This window comes from Girardinichthys multiradiatus, chromosome 6 (assembly GCF_021462225.1).
Source record: "Girardinichthys multiradiatus isolate DD_20200921_A chromosome 6, DD_fGirMul_XY1, whole genome shotgun sequence".
In the NCBI taxonomy this organism is placed as follows: domain Eukaryota; kingdom Metazoa; phylum Chordata; class Actinopteri; order Cyprinodontiformes; family Goodeidae; genus Girardinichthys; species Girardinichthys multiradiatus.
Window position 1 is genome coordinate 38,972,150 of NC_061799.1, and position 26,706 is coordinate 38,998,855.

General features: G+C 39.1%; 1 protein-coding gene across 3 annotated transcripts in view; it reads right to left on the bottom strand.

Moving 5' to 3' along the window:
- Window positions 1-26,706, bottom strand: part of LOC124870415 (contactin-associated protein-like 4) — a 154,993-nt gene that overhangs the window by 21,471 nt on the left and 106,816 nt on the right. For 2 of the 3 annotated variants that reach the window (XM_047369079.1, XM_047369078.1), the window contains exons 12-17: window positions 24,813-24,932; window positions 20,891-21,091; window positions 19,362-19,524; window positions 16,455-16,582; window positions 14,353-14,523; window positions 5,344-5,562 (exon numbers count right to left, since the gene is read on the bottom strand). In XM_047369079.1, coding sequence (XP_047225035.1) covers window positions 5,344-5,562; window positions 14,353-14,523; window positions 16,455-16,582; window positions 19,362-19,524; window positions 20,891-21,091; window positions 24,813-24,932 — 1,002 coding nt within the window. The remainder of the gene's footprint in view (window positions 1-5,343; window positions 5,563-14,352; window positions 14,524-16,454; window positions 16,583-19,361; window positions 19,525-20,890; window positions 21,092-24,812; window positions 24,933-26,706) is intronic. The other variant, XM_047369080.1, reaches the window with a different exon arrangement.

Sequence of the window (26,706 nt, forward strand, 5' to 3'; positions counted from 1 at the left end):
CAGTGGATCCTAGGCAGAAACTCCAAATGCTTTGGGAGAAATAAACACGGTGGGTTTTTAGGTATATTCAGGTATATTCAGAGTGTCCAACTCTGATGAAAGGATGTGCAAGAACTTCACATGCGCCAAAAAGAGAATCACACCCCCATTTGTCCAATAAGATTTTGTTGGGAAAGTATACTCTGCTCTAAAGCATGAAACTGGAGGGGAAGTGAAATGGAAAAATCAAGGTTAACAAAAAGGATGCCAAAATATCAACCTATTTAACCTGTACAGGTCCTTCTCAAAATATTAGCATATTGTGATAAAGTTCATTATTTTCTATAATGTAATGATGAAAATTTAACATTCATATATTTTAGATTCATTGCACACTAACTGAAATATTTCAGGTCTTTTATTGTCTTAATACGGATGATTTTGGCATACAGCTCATGAAAACCCAAAATTCCTATCTCACAAAATTAGCATATCATTAAAAGGGTCTCTAAACGAGTTATGAACCTAATCATCTGAATCAATGAGTTAACTCTAAACACCTGCAAAAGATTCCTGAGGCCTTTAAAACTCCCAGCCTGGTTTATCAAAACCCCAATCATGGGTAAGACTGCCGACCTGACTGCTGTCCAGAAGGCCACTATTGACACCCTCAAGCAAGAGGGTAAGACACAGAAAGAAATTTCTGAATGAATAGGCTGTTCCCAGAGTGCTGTATCAAGGCACCTCAGTGGGAAGTCTGTGGGAAGGAAAAAGTGTGGCAGAAAACGCTGCACAACGAGAAGAGGTGGCCGGACCCTGAGGAAGATTGTGGAGAAGGGCCGATTCCAGACCTTGGGGGACCTGCGGAAGCAGTGGACTGAGTCTGGAGTAGAAACATCCAGAGCCACCGTGCACAGGCGTGTGCAGGAAATGGGCTACAGGTGCCGCATTCCCCAGGTCAAGCCACTTTTGAACCAGAAACAGCGGCAGAAGCGCCTGACCTGGGCTACAGAGAAGCAGCACTGGACTGTTGCTCAGTGGTCCAAAGTACTTTTTTCGGATGAAAGCAAATTCTGCATGTCATTCGGAAATCAAGGTGCCAGAGTCTGGAGGAAGACTGGGGAGAAGGAAATGCCAAAATGCCAGAAGTCCAGTGTCAAGTACCCACAGTCAGTGATGGTCTGGGGTGCCGTGTCAGCTGCTGGTGTTGGTCCACTGTGTTTTATCAAGGGCAGGGTCAATGCAGCTAGCTATCAGGAGATTTTGGAGCACTTCATGCTTCCATCTGCTGAAAAGCTTTATGGAGATGAAGATTTCATTTTTCAGCACGACCTGGCACCTGCTCACAGTGCCAAAACCACTGGTAAATGGTTTACTGACCATGGTATCACTGTGCTCAATTGGCCTGCCAACTCTCCTGACCTGAACCCCATAGAGAATCTGTGGGATATTGTGAAGAGAACGTTGAGAGACTCAAGACCCAACACTCTGGATGAGCTAAAGGCCGCTATCGAAGCATCCTGGGCCTCCATAAGACCTCAGCAGTGCCACAGGCTGATTGCCTCCATGCCACGCCGCATTGAAGCAGTCATTTCTGCCAAAGGATTCCCGACCAAGTATTGAGTGCATAACTGTACATGATTATTTGAAGGTTGACGTTTTTTGTATTAAAAACACTTTTCTTTTATTGGTCGGATGAAGTATGCTAATTTTGTGAGATAGGAATTTTGGGTTTTCATGAGCTGTATGCCAAAATCATCCGTATTAAGACAATAAAAGACCTGAAATATTTCAGTTAGTGTGCAATGAATCTAAAATATATGAATGTTAAATTTTCATCATGACATTATGGAAAATAATTAACTTTATCACAATATGCTAATATTTTGAGGACCTGTATATGCCTTAAAAGCAAACAACCTCCAACTGCATTTTTAGAAAGTGTAAAACTGAGGAATGATCAACGAGGGAAGAAATCAAAAAAACTATTTCTCTGAGCCAAGAGTAAGTCACATACAGTAACATACAGCAAACATGCATTCAGTTTGAAATACAAATGCTGCTTAAAAGGCTAGAAAGGTTGCCAACTTCAGTTACAGAATAAAACTAATCAGAAAGCGGCTGTTTAAGTCCAACACTTACAGTTAAGCCCTAACTATTCATACCCCTAGTGGATCTGGATTAAAAATCTTCTTTTAACCAAGACGTTTGTCTTTGAGAGGAAATAAAATGCATCTCCCAAAAGATAATGGGGTTACATATATGGGGTACCACATTTGTTTTATTTACTTTTTAGCTAAATCGGCATTTAAAATGATATTTACACTCCTCCCAATGATTAATGGAAAAAAACTTTATTGGCATCACTGCTATGAAACTGTTCTTATAATTGCTAGGAAACATTTTTATTTCCACTAGTATTTTAATGATTCATCTTTTTAGATGAGCTCCAGGTTGTTAGGTTTATGAGTTTCAATCAGAAGACACAAGTTAGTAAAAGTAAAACATTATTATATTTTTTTGTGGCTGAGAAAGAAAGCAAAAAATCCTTTAGTGAATGAGAAAAAAAGGAACTTTAAAAAAGAAATTGGCAACGTCATTCTGGCAGCACTATGAATCTACCTTTACCTCATATGGTCTATATGTAGCCAGATATAACTATGGCTGCAGAGTATAAGGAGAAGCAACACCGATAATTACAGTTATTTTGATGTTTTCTTGTTCTAAAAACTGCTAAAGGAAAGACGAGATTAAATAACGGATTTATAGATAATTGGAGATCTACCATAAAGATAATAAGTAGTTTACACAAATTTTTAATGTTCCCTTGCTGTGAAAGGAAAGTAGAGGTAAAGAAAAATTAAAATATGCAAGCTGAATTATCCATGTAGCTTATCTAAAAAAGAGAATAGTAGTGTGCAAATATGTTAGATTTTAAACCCGTATTTATGATACTGTAAACCACAAATAATAGTGGTTTTATCCACATAATTCCACCACACAAGGTTCAACAATCAAACCAAGGTGAGTTATTAAGCATATCCACAGGAACAGCTTTTACTCCTAATCTTTGCAAAGGAAGAAGCAATTTATTCATTAGAAAGGCCTAAAAGGACTAGAGGTTGAAAACAGGGATTGACATTTTGCCATGCAGGCCTAATCCTCTCTGGGTCCTTTAAAAGGTTTTGCAAAAATACAAGCTGCAATAATAATAATGAATAGGAATGCATACTATGGTCACCTGGTCAAGCATCAGTATGGGTTATGAATACGTAGACCCAGAGCTGTACTGAATGCTACAAAGGCCTCTAGCTGCTGTAATAAAACCTACTTTAACAAAACAAAAATCACACCAAACTTGTGGGATTTTCCAGTATGTCAAGAGAAATATTTGTAACATCTGTTATCAGCTTATTTATTAAAATAACTGCAACACATCTTCATGCAGAGCAGTGCTGATAAAGTAGTTAAATGAATAGTTGTCAGGCTGTTGATGGCAACCTGCTGAATGTCCTATGAATAATTCAATATTCCCTTACAATTTCACCTCTGCTCCCTTGTCCAATTTGGCTGTTTGGTTGTTTTGCTTCTAGTTTGAATTCACTGATATGAAGTGATGCACACAATATTTACAGATTGATTAAAACTTAAATGAATGATGGATTTCCATTACTTTTCACACCAAATGTATCGGCAGGATTGGAGAGCACATATAGAATGAGAAATGCAGCATCTCAGCATCTTTGTAAGGAATTTACATAACCATAAAATACTGTAAATAACATGCAGGTTCAGATTTGTTTACATCCTGATGCACCAATATGGGCTGTAAGTTTTATGGCTGAAATGCTTGCACAGCTAATGAATCTGGATGTTATTTAGCAATCAGAAAGCTTCACCTCAGCACTTTCTTACCCAGAACAGTTTATGCTGCATGCTAAACCACAGAAAAATGCAATAAAATGTACAAATTATAAAAATTTATTCTTTTAGACTTTTAAATGTTATTTATTCGTAATTTGCCATTTGGTATGTATTAAAAATATATAATCAAAAGTAACTACATATTTTGATTTAAGGACAACCTCAATGAAGCAGTATCAAACAGCACTTAAGTGTGAAGAAGCCTCTCACATGTTGCCCTAGTAGCATGATGACTTGTCTAAGAAACCATTGTGACTCCTTGGTCAGCACTGTCTCTCCACCAGACCTCAAGTTTCCATGGTTATTAGCAGTTGCCCTAGTAGTACAGTAGGGTAACCCATTTTTATTTATGTTTCTGGTTTTAAATCAGACCTTCACCAAAGCATCAAGATATAGGTTTTGCAGCAGACCCAATCCTGTGTTCTCTGCATGGAAGGATATTGGCCATCAGCAGGCTACTACATCCAGCTGTACCAAGAGGTGTTGCAAAGGAAAATCAAAAATACAACAGTCTCTAACTTGTGGGGGGAGGGAAATGCTACATGTGGACCTGCATCCTAAAATGATCCATCCTGTTACACAGCACATTCCTTCCATCCTCACTTGAAAGTACTCCTGGATCAGTGCTTCTTTGTTCTTTTTGTGTCTCTGCTCTGTTCTCTCAAACCCCCAGTCGGTCATGGCAGATGGCCGCTCACACTGAGCCTGGTTCTGCTGGAGGTTTCTTCCTGTTAAAAGGGAGTTTTTCCTCTCCACTGTCACTACATGCATGCTCAGTATAAGGGATTGCTGCAAAGTCAACGCCAATAACTGTCCACTGTCTCTACATGCTCATCCAGGAGGAGGGAATGCTGCAAGTCACTGACTGGATGCAATCTGCTGGGTTTCCTTAGATAGAAAAACTTTTTATCCAATTTGAATAAAAAGCTAACTCCGACTGCACTGTTCAATGGTTAGGATTAATGGGAATGTATGTACCTGACTGTTGTGAAGTGCCTTGAGACAACATGTGTTGTGAATTGGCGCTATATAAATAAAACTGAATTGAATTGAACTTGGTCTGTTAAGTCAGCTGGCTGTCTCCTCTGCAGTTGGTCATGCAGCTTCTCCTTTGTGACAAGATTTCTATTATCTTCCACACACCATCAAAGATTGTGCCTATCGTAATCAAAAAACAAGAAAACAAACCTCTGAATCGTGGACCCAGAAATAAACATACTTTTATTGGAACAAGGCCGCTGTGAATGTGCATGGGGCCATTCTGAAACCGAATAAACATACCATAACACATACCACGTTTCTTGTAACAAAAAAATCTTTTTTTAAACTAACGTCTTAAACTAACCTAAATAGAAAACCAATCTGTATGCATAAAACCCGAGTGGACAAATCTTGAGAAGAACTCTTAACCTAAAAGATAGTTGGATATTTGCTCCTCACCGATGAACAGCTGACTGTTGAGCTGCAGGTGGACATGTCCATCAGCAGGAGCCTCCTGCGCGGCCACAGGCAGGTTGTCCAGTTGAAGGGATGCCTCCTTTATGTTTCGCTCAGCTTGGATTCGATGCCAACGGTTGTCATTCAATGGTACCGTTGACTCTACTTGAACTTCCAGCGGACCGTTACCAACATCAAACGAGAAAACCACTCGAGTGGACGCTTGATGGTTAGAAAGGTGGAGAGTTCATGTAAGGAATAAAGAAAGAGTAAATACAGACAAAATTAGTTGTTTTTAGGATTGCTGAACTTCACAGAAGATCTTTTGCCTTCTATCTTTTTATAAAGATAAAAATTATCTGAAAAAGTTTAAAAGGGTCAAAGCTAAAATATTTTACAGCTAAATTGCAATCTGTTCAGAAGTCAAACATGTATAACATGTCAGCTAATACCACAGATTGAACGATAACAATTAGCACTTCATGAGCAGTAAAGATCAATCTTCGTTAATGAGAATTGGACTTTTGGGTTAAATCTGTGTGTGTTTCAGTTAAAGGAGACAGATGGTTATTGCCAAATACAACTGAAATCAAGCTTCACTTATGTTACCATATGGTTCCCAGTGCAAGTCTGAAAGGAGCCAAAGGAATGAATGGGGAATTGAGACAGGAGCTGTAACAAACAGTGTGGTTTGACTCAAGTGTAGAGAGACAAACAAGCAGATGAGGTTGGGGATTTGGGCTCTCTGGAATGAAATTTAATTACTCTATCACAACAAAACAACAATAAAGCCAACATAGCTTCTAACTCAGCAGAGTGGGAAGAGTCCGCACAGGGTAACAAACAAAAAAAGACCAATTTGGGGCCATGAGCTGATTACATGGAATAAATTGACTATAGTCTCATTCTTTCCAGCAGACACAAATACAGGATAAATGGAAGGCAAATGGGCAGGTAGCAAAAAATGAATCCATCATTTAAATACAGAGTTGTATAAAGTTATGTCCATGAACTTTCAACACCATTCAAGCAATGGAAAAAAGTCAAATAAGTAGGGTTGGGCACAGGAAAGTGGACTAGCAATGGTCCAGAACATTAAGCGTAAGCAAACTGGCAAAATGCAGAGGGAGACACAAATGATGATTAAAAAATGCAACAGAAACAGATGAAAAAATAAATAAACACTGGACTCAAATTACTGCATATGAGAATAAGACACTATGATTCCTAAATCTCTAACATCTTTTATTTCAATAACTATTTAAAATATAATTTCATGAAAGAGAACTGCTTGTAATGTGAAACACGTACATTTTTACCTATAAATCTTAAAGTAGGATTTTTTATTTTATTATTATAATTTTTTTTTTTTTTTTTAACAAATTTACAAGTTCGTTTTTTAGTTGAAATGCTGTCTCTCTTTTGGTATGTCCTACTGAGTTTTCCTCTGTAGTCAGACTTTCAGGACCATGGCTAGCTCCCCAGCCAAAATGTGGCTGACCCGTTTCAGCACCATGGACAGCGGCGTAGTATTGGAAGTCCTTATTTACTTCCTCTGGGATGTCTGCTGCACTCTTATTTGTTTTCCCCATCAAAGGGAAACGATTTAACAGAGTGCAGAGGAAGCAGAGCGCCATCCCTCATGTTTTGCCGGTGGAAGTTGGGGATGTATTGCTTTGGGAGCACAGAACAAGATGAAAAAAATACCCCGGCAACCATGGTAACTTCATTTAGAAATTTGTTCCCAGGCCCAGCTACAATGTTACGGAGCAATCTGCTGGTGATGGAAAAGGAGGAGTTGGCATACAGCGGTGGAACAGCCGCACAGACAATGATTTCCCCTGAGAGAGATGTTAAGGGGTTGGTTTCGCTCAGCTGCATTCTTTGTTTATCCTTTAAATCCAACAATTTCTTTCAAAGTAGAATAAAAACAAATGCAAAATCTAACCCAAGCAAAAAATGCAACCATTCCATGACTAAAAAAATAGCACCACATTAGCCTGTTGAAGTAACACACACTTTTGACCTGAGTCATAAGGCACAAAAACACGCATATATATTCATATCGGGTAACACTTTTTCATTGATAATTCTTTTTTGTGCATTTCTATACATATATTTTTGTGGAATATTTGTTTTGCACATGGTTTACGTAGCTCGTCATGGATTATTCATTCTTTCAACAAAATTCTTCCAGTTGGAGACAAAAGGATACAATTTAGGATGATTTCTATTCTTTATATTGATTTTATAATGTGCACAATGGCTCATTTGTCATGACCAAAGGCTATGTCATTTGCAAAAGGACTAGATTCCTTTTTATGAGGTGAAAAATACATTTGGCGCAGATTTGGCACATTTGGATAACTTGTGCAAAAATGCCAGCTCCGCCTGATACATTGCCCACTGAAACTTCTGTGGAACAAATATACTTTAACTAGTATAGTCGAAATATGCTGCAGTTATAGTCAAGATGTTGAGCAATACAATCTGAGGCTTCACCTAGGAATTTCATTATGCTTTGCAATGTTCATTTGGAAGAATATTTTGACAAGGCTAAAAAAATAAATTTTGTTTTGTTTAATCATAAATCAGACACAGTAACAGTTGAAATAGACTTTACAGCTGTGGAGCTATACTTGATATATTTCAGATATGTAACTTTAAAAACCCTTAGGGCTTAACAGGTTAGGCAATGCTGGAGATCTGTTTATGTGCTGACATTTCCAGTTAAACATGCATTTGTTGCTTGTTGTTGATTAACCTGCTATCAAACTCATTATTACTTTCCTACATTGTTTGCTTTGTCTCATTTTTGTCTGATTTTCTGGTAATTTGAGAAGTTCTGTTGAGAAGTACATTGAATTTATTATTTTTAATGCTAGGCTAATTATGTCACTATTAGTTGTGTAATTTTTAGAAACTTGGTATTTGTGCAGTTCCTTAGTTAATGTTTCTCTTTGCAGACCTTAGTTTGTGTTTTATTTTAGTAGACTGGTTTTCATTTACTTCCTGTTACTCCTGCTTCAGGGTTTGTTTAGGTTTGTACTTTTTGTCATCCTTGTCTCAACTCATATTCTTGACTTGAGTTATTGTACTTAGTGACTGTTTAGTTTTCTGTGCTCACATTTGTTCAGTCTTTCATCCAGTAAGACTCCCTTAGTTGACTTCTGGTTTCTCTCCCAGCTCTTTTCATTTAGTCATTAGTCTGACCTTTCAATCCGATTTATTGATTAGTCCCAGACCAATCAATAGCTACAACTCTTTTGAATATTTAATCCATAGTTTTCCTCATCCAAATTGCAAAGCACTAAAACCCCTTCTGTTTGTTGTTTTGTACTGTCCACCAGGCCCTTATTCTCAATTTTTAGATACATTTTTTGACTTTTTATCTGATTTAGTGTTAAATACAGATAAAGTTATTATAGTGGGGGATTTTAACATTCATTTTGACCCTGAAAGTGATAGCCTAAATATAACCTTTAATGCTATCTTAGACTCAATTGGCTTTGCTCAAAACATTAACAAACCTACCCACCTTTTTCTTCACTCTCTGGACCTTGTGCTGACATATGGCATTGAGTATAAAGAAATAACAATATTTTCTCATAACCCTGTCTTGTCTGACCATTTTTAATAACCTTTGAGTTTAATTTAACCAAGTACTCCACACCTGAAAGAAAATGTCATTATAGTAGATCATTATCAGGCGATGCTGTAACAACCTTTAAAGAATTTGTTCCACTTTTAAATTCCTCACAGAAAAACACAGTGGAGGACAATAATTTTGTTTCTTCCCCTTGACAAATTGGTTCTCTTGTTCACAGTGTTACTTCCTCACAACATGGTGCATTAGACAATGTAGCCCCTCTGAAAAAGAAGGTAATTATTTATAGGAGACTAGCTCCCTGGTTTAATTCAGAGCTGTGTGCTTTAAAGCACAATGTTAGAAAATTGGAGAGAAAATGGCACTCTACACACCTAGAGGATTCCTACTTAATCTGGAAAAATAGCCTACTGTTGTATAAAAAGACACTTCAACAAGCTAGAACAGCTTATTTCTCATCATTAATAAAAGGAAATAAGAATAATCCTAGGTTACTCTTTAGTACAGTTGTCCTCCCGAACATGATTACTTTATTCTCAGCAACGAGACAACATTGGAAGTAACAGTAGAACCTGATTTGTGTTTGGACTGTTTTGATCCAGTGGAGCTTGCTGAGTTATCAAAAATATTAGCTTCATCTAAACCTTCAACTTGTATGTTAGACCCAATCCCAGCCAAATTATTTAAGGAAGTGTTCCCTCTGATTACCAGCCCAATTTTAGATATGATTAATCTATCCTTAGGAAATGGATCGGAACCACAAGCTTTTAAGGTAGCTGTAATTAAACCTTTATTAAGAAACCTTCGCTTGATAGAGATGACTTGAAAAATTACAGACCTATATCCAATCTTCCATTCTTATCTAAATTTCTTGAGAAAATGGTTGCTAATCAAATGTGTGAACATTTACACAGCAATGACCTGTTTGAAGAGTTTCAGTCAGGCTTCAGAGCTCATCATAGCACTGAAACAGCTCTGCTGAAAGTCACTAATGATATTCTTATGGCCTCAGATAATGGACTTGTGTCTGTACTTGTCCTGTTAGATCTCAGTGCTGCATTTGATACAGTTGACCACAATATTCTCTTAGAAAGGCTGGAATATGCTGTAGGGATCAGGGGAACAGCGCTAGGCTGGTTTAAATCTTATCTGTCTGACAGATTCCAGTTTGTTCATGTAAATGATAAATCATCTTTAAACTCCAGGGTTAATTGTGGAGTACTACAGGGTTCAGTACTTGGGCCAGTTCTCTTCACTATATATATATGCTTCCAATAGGTAAAATTATCAGGCAGCATAGAATAAATTTTCACTGTTTTCCTGATGATACTCAGCTTTACTTATCCACATATCCTGATGAGCCCAACCAGTTAGATAGACTACCAGGACCAGGACATGTCATTTAAATCTCATATTAAACAGGTTTCTAGGATTTCCTTCTTTCATCTCCAGAACATTGCCAAAATTAGAAATATCCTGTCCAGGAGTGACGCTGAAAAACTAGTCCATGCATTTGTTACTTCAAGGCTGGACTATTGTAATTCTTTACTATCAGGATGTCCACAAAATGTAGTTAAAAGCCTTCAGCTGATCCAAAATGCTCTAACAGGAGTTCTGATGAAAATTAAAAAGAGAGATCATATTTCTCCTATTTTAGCTTCCCTTCATTGGCTCCCTGTTAAATCCAGAATAGAATTAAAAATTCTCCTTCTCACATATAAAGCCCTTTGTTAGGGTTTGAAAACTTTTGTATTGTTTATCACTCATGTCTGCTCTAAGTGCTTTTCCCTAAGTCCTCACTCCCTCTCTGTTTAAAATCAAGACACATGGACCCTAAGCTTTCTGACCCCCCCCCCCCCCTCCCCCCCACACACACATACACACACACCCTGAATGTTTGTTGAACTGTGTGTGAACCAGCATGTATAAATAAAGAGAGAGGGGTGCCAACACTTTGTAGTCTGCACTGCAGAGTGTGAGCTACCCTTGCTGCAAGTAAATCTGACTGTATCGTTCTTGCCTCTGAGTTGACTAATTAATACCTAACACCCTTAATGATCTAGCTCCATCATACATCAGAGATCTGACGGTTCCATATGTTCCTAACAGAGCATTTCGTTCTCAGACTGCAGGTTTACTGGTGGTTCCTAGAGTCTCTAGAAGTTGAATGGGAGGCAGATCTTTTAGTTATCAGGCTCCTCTCCTGTGGAACCACCTCCCAGTTTTGGTCCGTGAGGCAGACACCCTGTCTACTTTTAAGGCTAGGCTTAAAACTTTCCTTTTTGATAAAGTTTATAGTTAGAGTGGCTTAGGTTATCCTGAGCTATCTCTGTAGTTATGCTGCTATTGGCTTAGGCTGCCGGACATAATGACCACTTTCACTCTGCCACATTCTCATACTACTCTCCAATTTTGCATTATTTGCTGTTATTTCAGCTTCTAACTTTATGTTCTCTCTCTTTTCTCTTCCTAGAAGCCACACCTGGCCTGATTCTGTAGCTACCTCTGACACCTTTCTGGAGCGGGGCATTGTCCAAGTTTCTGCTGCCAACAACTTAATGCTCACCTTCTACCGATGATACACTTGGCCCTGTCTTTCACTGTTCAACCCTACTTTTCTCATAGACATAGTTACTGACTGAGCTTTTACTGTGACCAACTCTATGTGCTCTCTCTCATGCTCTAAACTTGAAAACTGGCTCAGAATTTATCTGTTCTTTCTTTCTAGATGAAACCACTAAAAGAGCTACATCCATTAACATTTACTTTTCCCTCCCATAGAAAGTACTCCTGGATCAGTGCTTCTTTGTTCTCTTTGTGTCTCTGCTCTGTTCTCTCAAACCCCCAGTCGGTCGTGGCGGATGGCCGCTCACATTGAGCCTGGTTCTGCTGGAGGTTTCTTCCTGTTAAAAGGGAGTTTTTCCTCTCCACTGTCGCTACATGCATGCTCAGTATGAGGGATTGCTGCAAAGTCAACGCCAGTGACAGTCCACTGTCTCTACATGCTCATCCGGGAGGAGGGAATGCTGCAAGTCACTGACTGGATGCAATCTGCTGGGTTTCCTTAGACAGAAAAACTTTTTATCCAATTTGAATAAATAACCAAATCTGACTGCACTGTTCAATGGTTAGGATTAATTGGAATGTATGTACCTGACTTTTGTGAAGTGCCTTAAGACGACATGTGTTGTGAATTGGCGCTATATAAATAAACTGAACTGAATTGAATTGAATATGATACACAGTGACGTCAAATGTTGCATGAGGTAAGCAAAAAAGTGAACTATTACGTTGTAGTTTTCTCTTCAAGGTTCAGCCTATTGTCACCCACATTGAAAGCTTAAACTGTTCACTGAATAGATGTCCTACCAAAGAGCCTCGATTTAAACATAATTGGAAAAACTTGGTCTGGTGAGGCGAAATGCTGTACATCCTTCTTTAGATGGGGACACTCTTGTATCTTACAACAAAAGGCCTAATTTAACAGCCCTCACAACACAGAGCTGAGAAAAGAAGGCAAAGATGTAGCCATAAATCTTTTTTCTGTTGCTTCCAACAATCTGCCACCATCCATAGCCCACACTGTCTCTGTCTCTGCACCAGGAAGAGCCAAACTGAATGAATCCAAACTTAAAACACTAGCTGTAAAATATTATTTAAATTATACCTTCCTACCTCCCTCAGTGACTAAAGGCAGTAAAGTTTGGTTCTATTGAAGGTCTCTTTCTGTTCCTAGGGCAGTTAATGTCCCCAGTGTTGTCCATTCTGCATTTGCTCAGGACAGGGGACCGTGTCGTAGTAGAGATTCAAACTAATACAGTAATTTCCTTCTGCTAGACTAATTTGTCCAAATTAGAATTATATAACACAATCATACTGGGTTAGAAAGTCTGGAAGCAATAATTATTTCATTTAACAAGACTGGATTGGATAATTGATTGTTTGGACCTGCTGTCAGTTGATCTAAATTAATTACTCTGCTTAATGGCTTCAGATAATTGTTTTGTTTAAAAAGCAAAATAAAAAAAGGTTTGTCTAAATTAAAATGACGACCTAAAACACATCTCACACACAGCTGTAATCTGATGGCACCATTAAACTAACAGTTTACCGCAGTCGGGATATGAATGATCCTCTGGTTGTGCTCATAAACATGTGCCTTAAACAAGACAGGAAAATTATTGAAGGGTCAGAGGAGAAATGCTCCTGAGTCGTGTTGAGCACCAGGGCGGACGGAGGCCCTTCTATGGAAGGCTACATGTTCCATTCAGTCATTCAAACCGGGATTCTCCTCATGGCTTGACATGCAAAGTTCATTCAAAACAATAGTTGTCGAAGCCTTGCTATGCGTCCCATAAAATAACTTACTCATTTTTCCATTTTCTACTTAAAGCTTCTCAAAGGCTTCTTTGTACTATCCTGCTGGAGGGTTTTTTCCATGTAAGGTCCCAGGATCACTCCATACCACAACATGCCAATGGGCTACCTTACCTGTACAGTATGCCCTCCATACGAGAACTTCAGTAATTTTCCGGACTTCGTGCCCCTGGTAATAAGAAGTCAACACTTTGTGTAGGCTTTGTGCCTATGATAAGGCAACAGAGACCATATCCATTGGGCTACTTCTGCAGATTCGTATACTATCCCCCCCGGCAGAAGACAAGCCTTGACTTGATATTAAAAAAAGTGTTGAGCTCTCCTTACCAGAAGTGCGGAAAGTGCAAAAAGTTCTTGTATGGTCACGTGTGCCTTCAATACTAGGCACATGTACTGAAAAAACATCTGTCGTATGGAACGTATATTGGATAGCAGGAGTACCCCATTGGAGAAAAACATGGGCTACAGTAACTAGCTGTGCTTTATTTGGTTTTAATGATGCTCAGTGTTCTGCATGAGGTGTAAGAATACATTGTTGGATCACAAGAATCATCCATGCATCCATTATCTATACCCACTTTTTCCGTACTGGGTCACGGAGGAGCAAGTGCCTATCTCGAGCAGTCTATGGGCGAGAGGTGGGGTACACCCTGGACAGGTCGCCAGTCCATTGCAGGGAAACACAGACACATACAGGACAAACAACCATGCACATACTCAATAACACCTGAGGGAAATTTAGAGAGACCAATTAACCTAACAGTCATGTTTCTGGACTGTTGGAGGAAGGAGTACCCGGAAAGAACCCACGCATGGTTGGGAAGAACATGCAAACTCCACGCAGAAAGACCCCCGGCCAGGAGCTGAACCCAGGACCTTCTTGCTGCAAGGCAACAGTGCTACCAACTGCGCCACCGTGCAGCACAAGAAACATTTAACAGGTAAATTAAACATGTTATTCGTCTCAAACATCAACTAGGAAATTCAGATTAGGTATATTATTATATTATATACCAGCTTCTACTCACTGCTAAGTTCGATCCGGATAAAATCTTTGATGCCAAGATTTTCCAGGAATACTCCAGAGGATACTGTGGTCTTAAAAAGGAAGGAGATGTCTGCACTCAGCTCTCCGTGGAAGGTGGGGAAGTGGAGGTATGAAGTCTCCTTGTCAAAAAATGCTGCGTTCCAGAAGTTCTCTTTGAAAAAGTAGGCAAAATATATAAATTCACTGTCAGGATCTTCAGAATAAAATCAAAAAGCCAAACACCAAACCAGTATAACTAACAGGACTAAATGTTTTGTTTTGTAATTCTGCATGGGGAAAAAAATGTGGCTTAAATTACAAAACCAACAAAAGGCAGTAAAAACCCATGTAGTATGCTGACTCCCAGCATGTGTAAATCTAACTCTTTTAAAGCTCTTCATAGACTCTTAGGTTGTTCATGACAATTCTTTTAGACACATTTATGGATGATTTATTTAGCTATTTTCATTTTATTATGTTTAATCATGTTTTTCAAATAGCAAATTGACTGTGAACAATTCTGTGTAGAGTGTGTGTGTGGTTGTTTGTGTGTTGCCCTGCGATGGACTGGCGACCTGTCCAGGGTGTACCCTGCCTCTCGCCCATAGACTGCTGGAGGCACCAGCTTCCCTGCGACCCACTATGGAATAAGTGCTAGAAAAAGACTGACTGACAATTCTGTGTAACTATGTCTGCCTGCTGGGTGAATTCCTGTTTTTCCTTCTGTTTGCCACATAGTGTGACAAGGTCATTCATTACCGGATCAGTCTGAACCAAACTAAATAGGGAACAAGTAGTTTTGCTAATACCTAACACAACTGAGTCATCATGTTGTACAACATCTGTCCCTCTCTGCTCAAGCTGAGCAGTCTGCTATATATACTGCAATATGCAACCTTTCTCCAGCTTGAAAGCTTGAACAAAACTCCAGACAGCTCGACATCATTGTATTTAATTATCTCTGGGTCATTGAAAAAGGGAAACGTTTCCCAACAATATCACCAGACAGCCTATAATTATACTCAAACCTTTCAACAAAGAATTGCTAGTTTCATGAAGCTAGCAAAGAGACTGTCAACATGTTTTATGTATCTACGTAATAGCATTAAATCATTGGACAAGTCTTGACGATAGTTTAAATGCATCAAATGCTGCTTTTAAACATTTGGCTGGCTTAAAGTGGTTTTGAAGTGAAACTGTAAGAATTCTAAATAATAAATATAGATTGTATGAAATGTACTGAGCTTTTTTTTATTAAACAATATTCCCATTCACTAATGTCCTGAGTTTAAAAGTGTTAAGAAAAACATCCCACTTTAGAAAACCATCATCTAAACCAGCAATTCTCAAAGTCTGGCCTCTGATCTGGATCTGGACTGAAAATCAAGTTAATCTAGACCCTTTCGTCTTTTTAATTGCAAAAATAAAAAACTGAATTTAAGAAGCCTCGAAAAAACTTGAATTTACTACCAATAAATATTGGGTATTTTTCTATTAAACAGCTGAAGTTTAACACATTAACCATACAATTGATGTCATGTCTTATGCACTTTAAGTTCTTTAATTATTTTATCCTTTATGCGTGAAGAAGGGTACTTTATCTGCTGAGGCTTAAAGAGTTAATTAACTTTTATGTATGTATGAAATTTAAGCATCAATTGCTTAAGTAGAAGGTAGCTGGATGTCTGTTGTTTCTTGAAGATATTTAACCTCTCATCCTAAAGGAACTGAAGAAACAAGAGACGTCCAGTTGCCTGCTACTTTAACACTTAGGATGGTCATATCCTGGATGCCTGAGAAGTTAGACAGGCAATTTAATATTACAGTGCTTATTACTTTACTGTCAGAAATTACAGTTGTTTATGGTCCCAAACAACTGTAGAGATAAAGTGCCATTGCTTTTGCTTTTGTAACTAGTTAGTCGAGAGCTATGGCCTTATTTAGAAATCATATTTTACCCTTTAAGCATGAAGTTTGAGAACCTCTCCTAAAAACTGTTTAATATAAGTAAATAAGTTAGAGAGGCTTTTTTGTGTGCATGTGCAAAAAGGGTGAACTCCTTAAGAGGAATGCTTTACAAACCACCTATTTAGAGGAACTTACTGTCTCCAAAGCATCGGAGTGGTCCCACTCTGTACACTGCCTCTGACTCCGGCCTCTGGATGTCCCCCACTACCAGAGATCTGACTGGGAGGTTTTCCTTATGGGTAACCAGGCCTGAGTCCTCAGTCCTGGAAGACAAACACCCAAAACATAAAAAACATCAACAGGAACAGTTGAAAAAGTTTAAATAAATAAGAACAAAATAAGAGGAAAACCGCTCCTTCATTGATAACTGTCAGTTTCACATGGCTGGCAACACATTTAGGTACTACGTTGCATAAGATAGTTGGTTGATGCAAACATTGCAGCGTTTAGATGCAACCCCTGATGACTTGCTTGGTTCAAAATCCTTTTTCAATCATCCAAGCAGTAAAAGCCCAAACTTTCCTCCATAAATATAACACCTTCTATTCTTTTAAGTCCCATGTTCATCTTCATACTTACTATCATTCTTGCACAGGAAAAATTCAGCAAGATGACAAGTTTTACATGACATTTGGGGTCTTATAAAAACAGTGACACAGCAGCATAGCTCTTTAAAGCTACTCATGTGGTTAAAGCAGTTTGGGTTTTTGACTCGTGTTTGTTTATTCCAGCTGATTTGGTGTTTGAGAAACTGCTGAAGTTGCAAATTTTGCGGCATTCATGTAAAGTGGAGTGAGGGGAAACATTCAGACTCGGGAAGAGGCCTGTTTTATTTTCTGCACGTTAACTTAACTGGCTGAGCACTCGTTTAACTTCAGTCTGATGTTTTTTAAAGATTTATTTTGCGGCACTTTATTTTGTCATTTTCCTTCGAAGGTAGGCAGACAGGAAATGGGGTGAAGGGTGGAGAAGACATGCAGCACAGGTCGCTGTGGCCGGGACTCAAACCAGTGGACAGCCGCATCGAGGGTCAAAACCTCTCTATACATGGCCTGCTTGCTCTACCGCTGCACCAGCGCTGTGCTCTTCAGTCTGATTTTTGACATGTCTTCTTAGATAATCCATCATTTCTGTGTGGCGAACTGCACTGTGAGGCAGCTGGGGTCAGAGTTGTACTGTTGGTATTAGGGGTTGTGTTTAGTCTGTATCAGTAGTTAGAGTAATATAACATAATAGCATCCTTATTATTTATTACCAGTCAAATATAATAATAATAATAAATAATGATGTTGATACTATAGAGCATTTCACATCAACCCACAGCATCTCAAATGGATAAAGATCTGGGTTTTAATTTTGTTTTGAAATTCCTCAATTCTCAGTCAGTGTTTGGAGGATTAACTAGCCTGTTTTGGGTCATTTTTTAATGTTGTAGGGTTTCTGCTTCAGCTTTAATGGTCTAAAATTTTCCTCAGGCACCCTCCGATACACTGTAGGATTCATGGTGGGTAATGTGATTATGAACTGGCCGGTTCTTGTTGCAGTAAAGCATACCCAAACCATACACCTCTGCAGTGTACATGCATGAACTTTCATATCAACAGCAGCAAGAGCCTGCTGTTGGTCTTATGATGACATTTTTGGATTTTTGGAAACCTTTTAGCAGCTTGCAGTTTGTTGGCAGTTGTTTTGAATGTGTCGTGATGCGACATTTTGGTCTTTGCTTTTGGTTTTGTGTTTTTGTTTACCTTTTTAGCTAGATGTTTCTTATTTGTGTTTTGTATTCATGTTAGTTGTGGTTTTCTGTTTTGGGTTATCTTCTGCCCCCCAGTGTGCTCTCCTCGCTCCTAGTTCCCTTGGCGTTGCTTTCCTGTTTTCTTAGAATGGTTTCCTTATTATGATTATTATTATTATTTATCAGAGTTTTCTGGCACTCTTATTTATTAGTTTCTTTTCTGTTACTCCTCCTGTCATTTGTTTTCCCCTTTTATTTGTTACTTGGTTTAAGTTTCCTTTATTCTCCAGTTCTTCTTAGCTTTGTTCCTCTTGTTCATCTTTGTTCTCCAGCCTCTCCTCTATAGGTTAGCTTTAGTTATTGTTTACTTTTATTCTAGTCCTTGATTCTTCTGCTTCATTCTTAGTTTTATTCTATCAGTCTTGGTTTGAGTTTGTTTACTTTTGTAGTCAGGGTTTCCTTATGGTTTCTGTTTTACTAAGTTCTTAGGTTCTTGTGTTCCCTCCAGCTTCTCAGTTTCCTTCAGTTCATGTTTATCCTTGAGTCTTACGCTTTATTTTTATCTTGGTTTATAGTTTCATTTAGGTCTGCTTACTGTCTTGTCTTTAGTCCCTTTCCTCATGCTTTGGTTTTATTAGGTTCACCTGCTCCCTCTGCCTCCCTGCCTCTTTGTCTCACCTATTCTTAGTTCCTTTGATTACCTGCCTTTGTTCTCCTTCTGTATATTAGTTGGTTTTGTTTCATTGTCCTTTGCTGGTTCCTCTCGTCTCACACCTTCGTTCATTGCCCTCGTCCATGCTTCGAGTTCCACATGTTCCTGCAGTGACTTCGTAAGTTTGGATTCCTGACTCTGGTTTATACCTACAGAGTTTTGTTACTTTGATATTTTGAAATAAACTGAAGACTGCTTTGAAATGCTGCTCCCGAGCTCTTGTCTATGCTTTGGTTCAACCCAAAACCACATCGTGACAGAATGTCCTCCACTTTCAGACAATTCTCTGTCTAGTGAAATCTCTTATCAGACCCTTAAGCTCCTACAATCTTCATTCTGTGGGCCTCAAACAGCCCCTTTAACCTTATTTTGGTGTTCTCTCTAACTTCAACAAACTAAATGGCTAAGGTTTAAATCAGGGCAAACCTCCTTCAAAATGCTGAGTAACAATGCTTTTATTATGTGCACCTGATATAATGACAGTGGGTGCTTTTAGCCACTCTAAGTGGGGAGATACACGTGGGTGTGTCCTAATTTATTCTTCACCAGAAATTGTATTTCTTAAAATTACATTTTGCAAATAATTATAAAGTACCACTCCAAGCTGTCTGCGTCACAATTGCAGTAATGTTGTGGGTCCACACAGTCGCCCTGCAGGCCACAGGCACACTGCTGGCTGCCTGGATGAGCTCCTCCCCAATAAGTCTGCACACGGCCGGGAGTGCGACCCCCGAGCCACCAGCTGAATGGAGACCCCTCTGAAACACACACACACACACACACACACTTATTTTAACAGTTAAATTTCTACCTGATTGTAGACTTTCCTGATTAAGAAATACCCTAAATAATCGAGTGCATTATTCATTGATGCACACAGTGCTGTTTGGTCAGAACTGGAGAAAGTTCCTTAGAACTCTTCTGGCCCATTACGCGTGTGGATAATGGAGGAATATTCCTTTAAAACTTGTCCACGTTTGGAAAAAGAGTCAGACATGCAGAGTACAGCTTGCTTTAAACCTAGATGTAATCAGTGTATTGGCTTGTCTCACAGCAAACAGAAGGAGCATTTTGAAGCTGATTATGGTAGAAGTGAGCATTTCTAAATGGGAGCAATAAAATGCAGCTATGAAAGAATTTAGACCAAAGATTTGTTTAAGAAAAATATTTTTCTTAAATGCACAAAAACAAAGTACTTGCCTCTTGAGTAAATTCACTGCAGTTTAACTGAACAGAATATTTTACAATATTCCAAATGAAAATTGTTAGTTTTTAAGCAAATCTGTTGACTTCAAGTAAAGAATGGAGATATATTGTTATGATTCTGGCATGTCTGCTCTACCCTGTCTCCCTGGCTGCAATCAGCAGATTAGATGCACCTGGTGGCTGCTGCAGTGTAGTGCAATACAATCTGTGGAATGCCAAGCACCTGTGTCTTCCCTGATATATACTGACTCTGACAAGCAGACGGTGCCAGATTTTTGAAAGCCATCGTGTGAGTAGATATCCAGCGTTCCTTCCTGTCTGATCATTGTTCTTGACCTTGCCTTGCTTTTTGGATTTATGCCCCTGCCTGCTCCCTGTCGGACTATTTGGATTTTGGTTGTCAATCTTGTTTCCTGCATCTGGTTTATGCCTCTGCTTGACGCTTGCCTGACGCCTCTTGTTCCGATCGTTGACCCTGTTTCTGTCCTTGGATTATTGAGCCAGCCTAGCCCTCGGATTATTCAGCCTGGAGTCACTTCTTACCTTTGCTGTGGACATCACCGCCTGCCGCCCACTGAGGTTTCCCCTCTGGGTTTCAAGTTCCACTCAAGACAAAAGCAGGTTAGTGACTTTTCTGATCCCTGCAAAATCTGGAGAGACTACAAGTCACTAATCCCTCTTTCTGCCTCAGTGATTCCTGGAAGCTGTGAGGAGTGTTACCTGTGTGATGTTTTCCTGTGGCTGAATAAACCTTTTAAACTTTCAGTACTGTGTCTGGCTGAATCTTGGGTCCACCTTTTTCTGATTCACAGCATGTATTTATGTTAAATTTACCATTTTCGTCCATCGTGGCTCATACCATTTTCAATTGTTCTGCCCTGAAATGAAAAAAAAAAAAAAGCCAAAAACATGTTTTACCTGGAGTGTTGAGAAGGCGGGATTTCCTGCAGTGGTAGGATAGTTCCTGTTCACAGTGCTGTGATTGGCTGATAGACCCTATAAGCTGCTCCTCTTCAGAAGAGTAATTAAAGTGGACCAGGTGTTGGTCCAAACCAGGAGCCGGTCGGACTCTGGTCAGCTCAGTGTTGTTGTGCTGAATAATCATCCATGTGTCGCTCTCTGTACACCAATACATAAAAACATGTCAATGTAATTATCAGTTAATCAGAAAAAGATTGCTGGATTTCTCTCAACTATCAAAGTGACTGTTTTTTGAAAAACTCTATACAAACTCAGCTTTAAATCCAGCTCCAACCTTTATATTAATATTTTACTGGATCAATACACTCCAGGGATACATTCAGTAAATGATTACTTATGCTGAATCTTGACATCACTTAAATGCCACCAGGTAACAGTGGAGGGGCGAAACCAGCTGTCAGCATAAATCTACAGCAGAAAGGTCAAAAAGCACAACCTTTCGATAGTTGGAGGTTGAAAACCTACAATTTTGCAGCTTGTTACTCGACATACTTGTATTAAGGCATCCTCTAATTGATGGAACATTACAACTAAGCCGTGGTTGCAGAAAAAGCGAGATGACCAAGAGGAAGACCTGTTTCCATGAACCCAAACTGACTCAAGCTATACAGCTAGAAAGTACTCCCGTCTCTCCGCCTCTGTATTTAGCTGTCCCTTTCCTGAACAAAGACATAGATAAAGCCATTATCTCTAACTATCTCCTTGTTAATTTGCCCATGAAAAGTACTCCGGGCTCTTCTTTGTCTCTTTCCTGCCCTTTAAACTCCCAACCAGAGATGGCAGATAACTGCTCATACTGAGCCTGGTTCTGCTGTAGGTTTCTTCCTATTAAAAGGAAGTCATTCCTTGTTACTGTCAGCACAGGCTTGCTCAGGTTGGAGGATTTCTACAAAGTAAATGAGACAGCTGGGCCTCCTTAGATAACTCTTTACCAGTTAGTATTACAGGGGTTGGACAATGAAACTGAAACACCTGGTTTTAGACCACAATAATTTATTAATATGGTGTAGGGCCTCCTTTTGTGGCCAATACAGCGTCAATTCATCTTGGGAATGACATATACAAGTCCTGCACAGTGGTCAGAGGGATTTTAAGCCATTCTTCTTGCAGGATAGTGGCCAGGTCACTACGTGATACTGGTGGAGGAAAACGTTTCCTGACTCGCTCCTCCAAAACACCCCAAAGTGGCTCAATAATATTTAGATCTGGTGACTGTGCAGGCCATGGGAGATGTTCAACTTCACTTTCATGTTCATCAAACCAATCTTTCACCAGTCTTGCTGTGTGTATTGGTGCATTGTCATCCTGATACACAGCACCGCCTTCAGGATACAATGTTTGAACCATTGGATGCACATGATTCTGAAGAATGGTTCGGTAGTCCTTGGCAGTGACGCGCCCATCTAGCACAAGTATTGGGCCAAGGGAATGCCATGATATGGCAGCCCAAACCATCACTAATCCACCCCCATGCTTCACTCTGGGCATGCAACAATCTGGGTGGTACGCTTCTTTGGGGCTTCTCCACACCGTAACTCTCCTGGATGTGGGGAAAACAGTAAAGGTGGACTCAGCAGAGAACAATACATGTTTCACATTGTCCACAACCCAAGATTTGCGCTCCTTGCACCATTGAAACTGACGTTTGGCATTGGCATGAGTGACCAAAGGTTTGGCTATAGCAGCCAGGCCGTGTATATTGACCCTGTGGAGCTCCCGACGGACAGTTCTGGTGGAAACAGGAGAGTTGAGGTGCACATTTAATTCTGCCGTGATTTGGGCAACCGTGGTTTTATGTTTTTTGGATAAAATCCGGGTTAGCATCCAAACATCCCTTTCAGACAGCTTCCTCTTGCGTCCACAGTTGATCCTGTTGGATGTGGTTCGTCCTTCTTGGTGGTATGCTGACATTACCCTGGATACCGTGGCTCTTGATACATCACAAAGACTTGCTGTCTTGGTCACAGATGCGCCAGCAAGACGTGCATCAACAATTTGTCCTCTTTTGAACTCTGGTATGTCACCCAAAACTGTGCTCTTACCCTGCTAATTGAACCTTCACACTCTGCTCTTACTGGTGCAATGTGCAATCAATGAAGACTGGCTACCAGGCTGGTCCAATTTAGTCATGAAACCTCCCACACTAAAATGACAGGTGTTCAGTTTCATTGTCCAACCCCTGTATGAAATACACTGAGAAATCAGCTGATGATGCTTGTGCAGTTACCACCTGGTCAGAAACTGAAAAATGAGATATTTTTACGATTAGTAATTGCACTATACTAAATGCCACCAGGTTGATGCAGCAAGAAGAAGAGTAGAAATTAGATATTTTCAGTATCCATGAGTTGTTTAAAAAGAAAGCAGAGGAAGTTCAGAGAGATGAGGAGCTGTTTAAGAGGAAACTGTATATTTAAAAATATATGAAGACATGCCTGCGAGATGTAAACAGATAGCAGGATGTTGCAACCTTTAGGCAATCTCGGTGTTAGGGGAAGGGTCTATATTTTCTAGGAGTATAAATGGACATTACTGATTTTAAGGATTGATGGAAATTGCTAATAACATTTTAAAAGGTGAACTCTGTAATCATTTTGACTATATTAAAATGGTAAAACATGTTTTGGAGTGACTACTCTATTAAACACGCATGTGACTTTGCCTCTAGCTTGCAGAAAAATGTGTTGTGACGTCGCAGTTTGTGACAGAGGGGTAGAGGGGGCGCCCCATATATGAAAACAATAAGTCCTAGACTCAACCGTGTATACGATTCCCAATCTTAGGACCTTTGCTGCAGGTCTTCACCACTCTGTCGAGTCTAAAAACATTGCTAATAAAGCCTGGATTTCCACAAAGTCTAAAAAATATGTGAAATGGCAGAGAGGTTATGAAATATCTTCAGTGCTGCTCTCTTGCCTTTCTCTATCATTGCTCTTATAAAGAAATCAGATCAGCTAACTGTGGAATCAACAAGCCAAAGCTTTACGAGACATGAAAAGACAAATTAGTCTTTAACATCTGATTGGTTCATCTCTTGTTATATTTTAGATTGGGTTTGACTGTTATTAGACATTAGGCTACGATTGGATTGTACTGGACCAAATAGGATTCTAGATAACTGGATATAAACTTGAACTGTATATCTTTCAAAGTGCCTTAAGATGACATTTGTTGTTAATCATTGTATGAACAAGCACAACTGAATTGCATTATAGATACGTTTACATTTGGCTTTATCAAACAAAGTCAAAATAACCCCAAAAATCTGAAATCAAAATGAAAAAACACAAAGCTCTTTGTTGTTCTTTTTATTTGTTCAACACAAGTAAATTTAAGGAATTCTTGTTGTTCAATGTTTGGTTTTCTTTTACCTGAATGTAAAACCTGCTAAAGACAAAGCATTCACAATAAATTTCACTGATTTTTTTCTCTAACATGTATAAACTTCACCCTCAGTCTTGTCAAGATCAAGTCCCTACAGACAAATTTTGGTGAAACCTGACAAATTGCTGTTTCCTAGTAGTAATTTACTGCTGCATGTTATGAACAAAAACTGCCCTATTACTGTTTGTAATCTAAACAAGTAATAGGTTGATAAGCTGATGTTATAATGAAGATAAAAAAACAAGAAACATCATGCTATCATAATAAAGAGGATAGTGCACCGGGGGCACAAAGCATAAAGTGAAGAACATAAAGTGGATCAGATTGTGATGAGTAAGGAATCATCATTTGCAATTATGCAAATTCCAAGCATTCAAAACAAAGTAATGATTTTAAAGAGAGAGAGAGTGGTTGTGTGTGGAAAGTGTATGTGTGTATATGTTGGTGTGTGTGCGTGTGTGTGTGCATGTCTCACCCGTCATGTTGCAGTACACCAACTGTGGTTTGATGGGTCCGCTGCCGTCCACGTCGATGTAAAAATATCCCGACGTGTTGCCGTTGTGTTTGTATGCTTCACAGGACTGTTCATACACAGCTGGGAGGAAAAATAATGAGAGCATCGTCAGAAAGTAGACCTACAGGAGCTGTGACAGGGATGAAGACCACACACTGGTGGGGATTATGGCAGCTGCTTCACATGTAAATATACAGTATCAAACAGGGTTGCCCAATTCCAGTCTGCAAGAGCTAATGTCCTCCAGCTTCTTGATGCATCCTTTCTCCAACACACATGAATCAAATGGCTGAATTCCCTCATCAGCATTCTGTTATTCAGCTCTGCAGAGGCCTGGTAATGAGCCGTTCATTTGGTTCAAGTGTGTTGGAGCAGTAGCTCTCAACTGGACTTGGGTACCCTTGGTATAAACAGTATGTTCATGTCTTATAATCACAATAAGCAGTTTTGTTATCTGGCAGTCTTCAAAATAAAATCTTAATCCAAATGAGAATATTGTTATTGGCTCCATAAATACCACCTAATCAGGGTTTTATCAAACAAGCAACTTCCTCTCAGCGCCCATAAGTCTCCCTGCCCTTTGTTCCTCAGCACATAATATCTGTATCCTAAATTTGACACACTTGTTAATCTCTTTATCTTCTTATTCAAGACAAAAAAAATACCTGCCATTCATTTAAATCCCTTACTGCTGCCAGATAAAATCAAACTCTTTGCAATTGCGTCTGAAGGATTTATTCTGGGAGAATTTGAAAAGATTGTTGCTGTCAAGCACACCTCTCACCATCAATCTTTTTAGGATAACTTATGCCCTTAAAACAAATGGTTTAAGACTTGCTTTAAACAGGTGATGCAATCAGCTTAAAGTTTAAATGTTGTTTTGAAAATGAATAAAGGAAATGGATTACTGGTGGTTCAAATGGATGAGCGCGCACACCATGTGCAGAAGCTATACTCCTTGATGTGGTTGTCCTGGGTTCAATTTGCTGCATGTCTTCTGCTTCTCTCTACACCTCTTTCCTGTCTGATTACTGTGCAATAAAGGCCACTAGTGCTAAAAAAAAAGAAATAAATGAAGGAAAGAAGCCTATATCGTATCACCTGTGCTGCATCTAACTGATAAACAGTTTGCATCATCTACTTTTACTTTAAATACATAACAATCTGTCTAATTCTATTAGTTTTAAGGTTGCTTTTCTGGCTTGAAAATGTTTGTGATTAATCTCCATCATGACTCCCTCCTCTGCTCATGCTTTCTATTTTTTACCTTTTTGCAGAATAGTACAGTACATGGAAACAAGTAACACTACATGACCACCATTACAATCACCGTAGTCCTCTTTAACATCAATAACTTGAAATAATTGCTTTTAACATGACCATTGGCCTCTTACAATATTTCAGAGTGACCAAATAATGACTGTAGTTTATTAAGATACCACGGTGTCATTTTAATCCTGACACAGAGATACCAAGTTGTCGAGATTCCGTGGCTGTAAAACTGAATTGGATCAAATGTACCTGGCTGCTAATTTCCCTTTTTAAATCCTAAGGCAACAGCAAGGGTGTAATAACATTTTATCACATAAAACTGCAATGGTGGAATAACCGCAAGGTCTCACGTTGCAAAGTGTAACAATTACAGATGTAATTGTTTAACCTGGGCTCTTATTTACACGATATTGCAAAAAGTATTTATCTTTGTTTTTTTACATGTACTGCATGAACTGTGGTGACATCCTATTTATAATCTATAAGCTACAAAATTTTTTGATGGACCCACCGTTGCCAGCAATAGCAACTTTAACTATTCTATACACATTTACCACAAGGTTTAGGAGTGTGTTCATAGTTA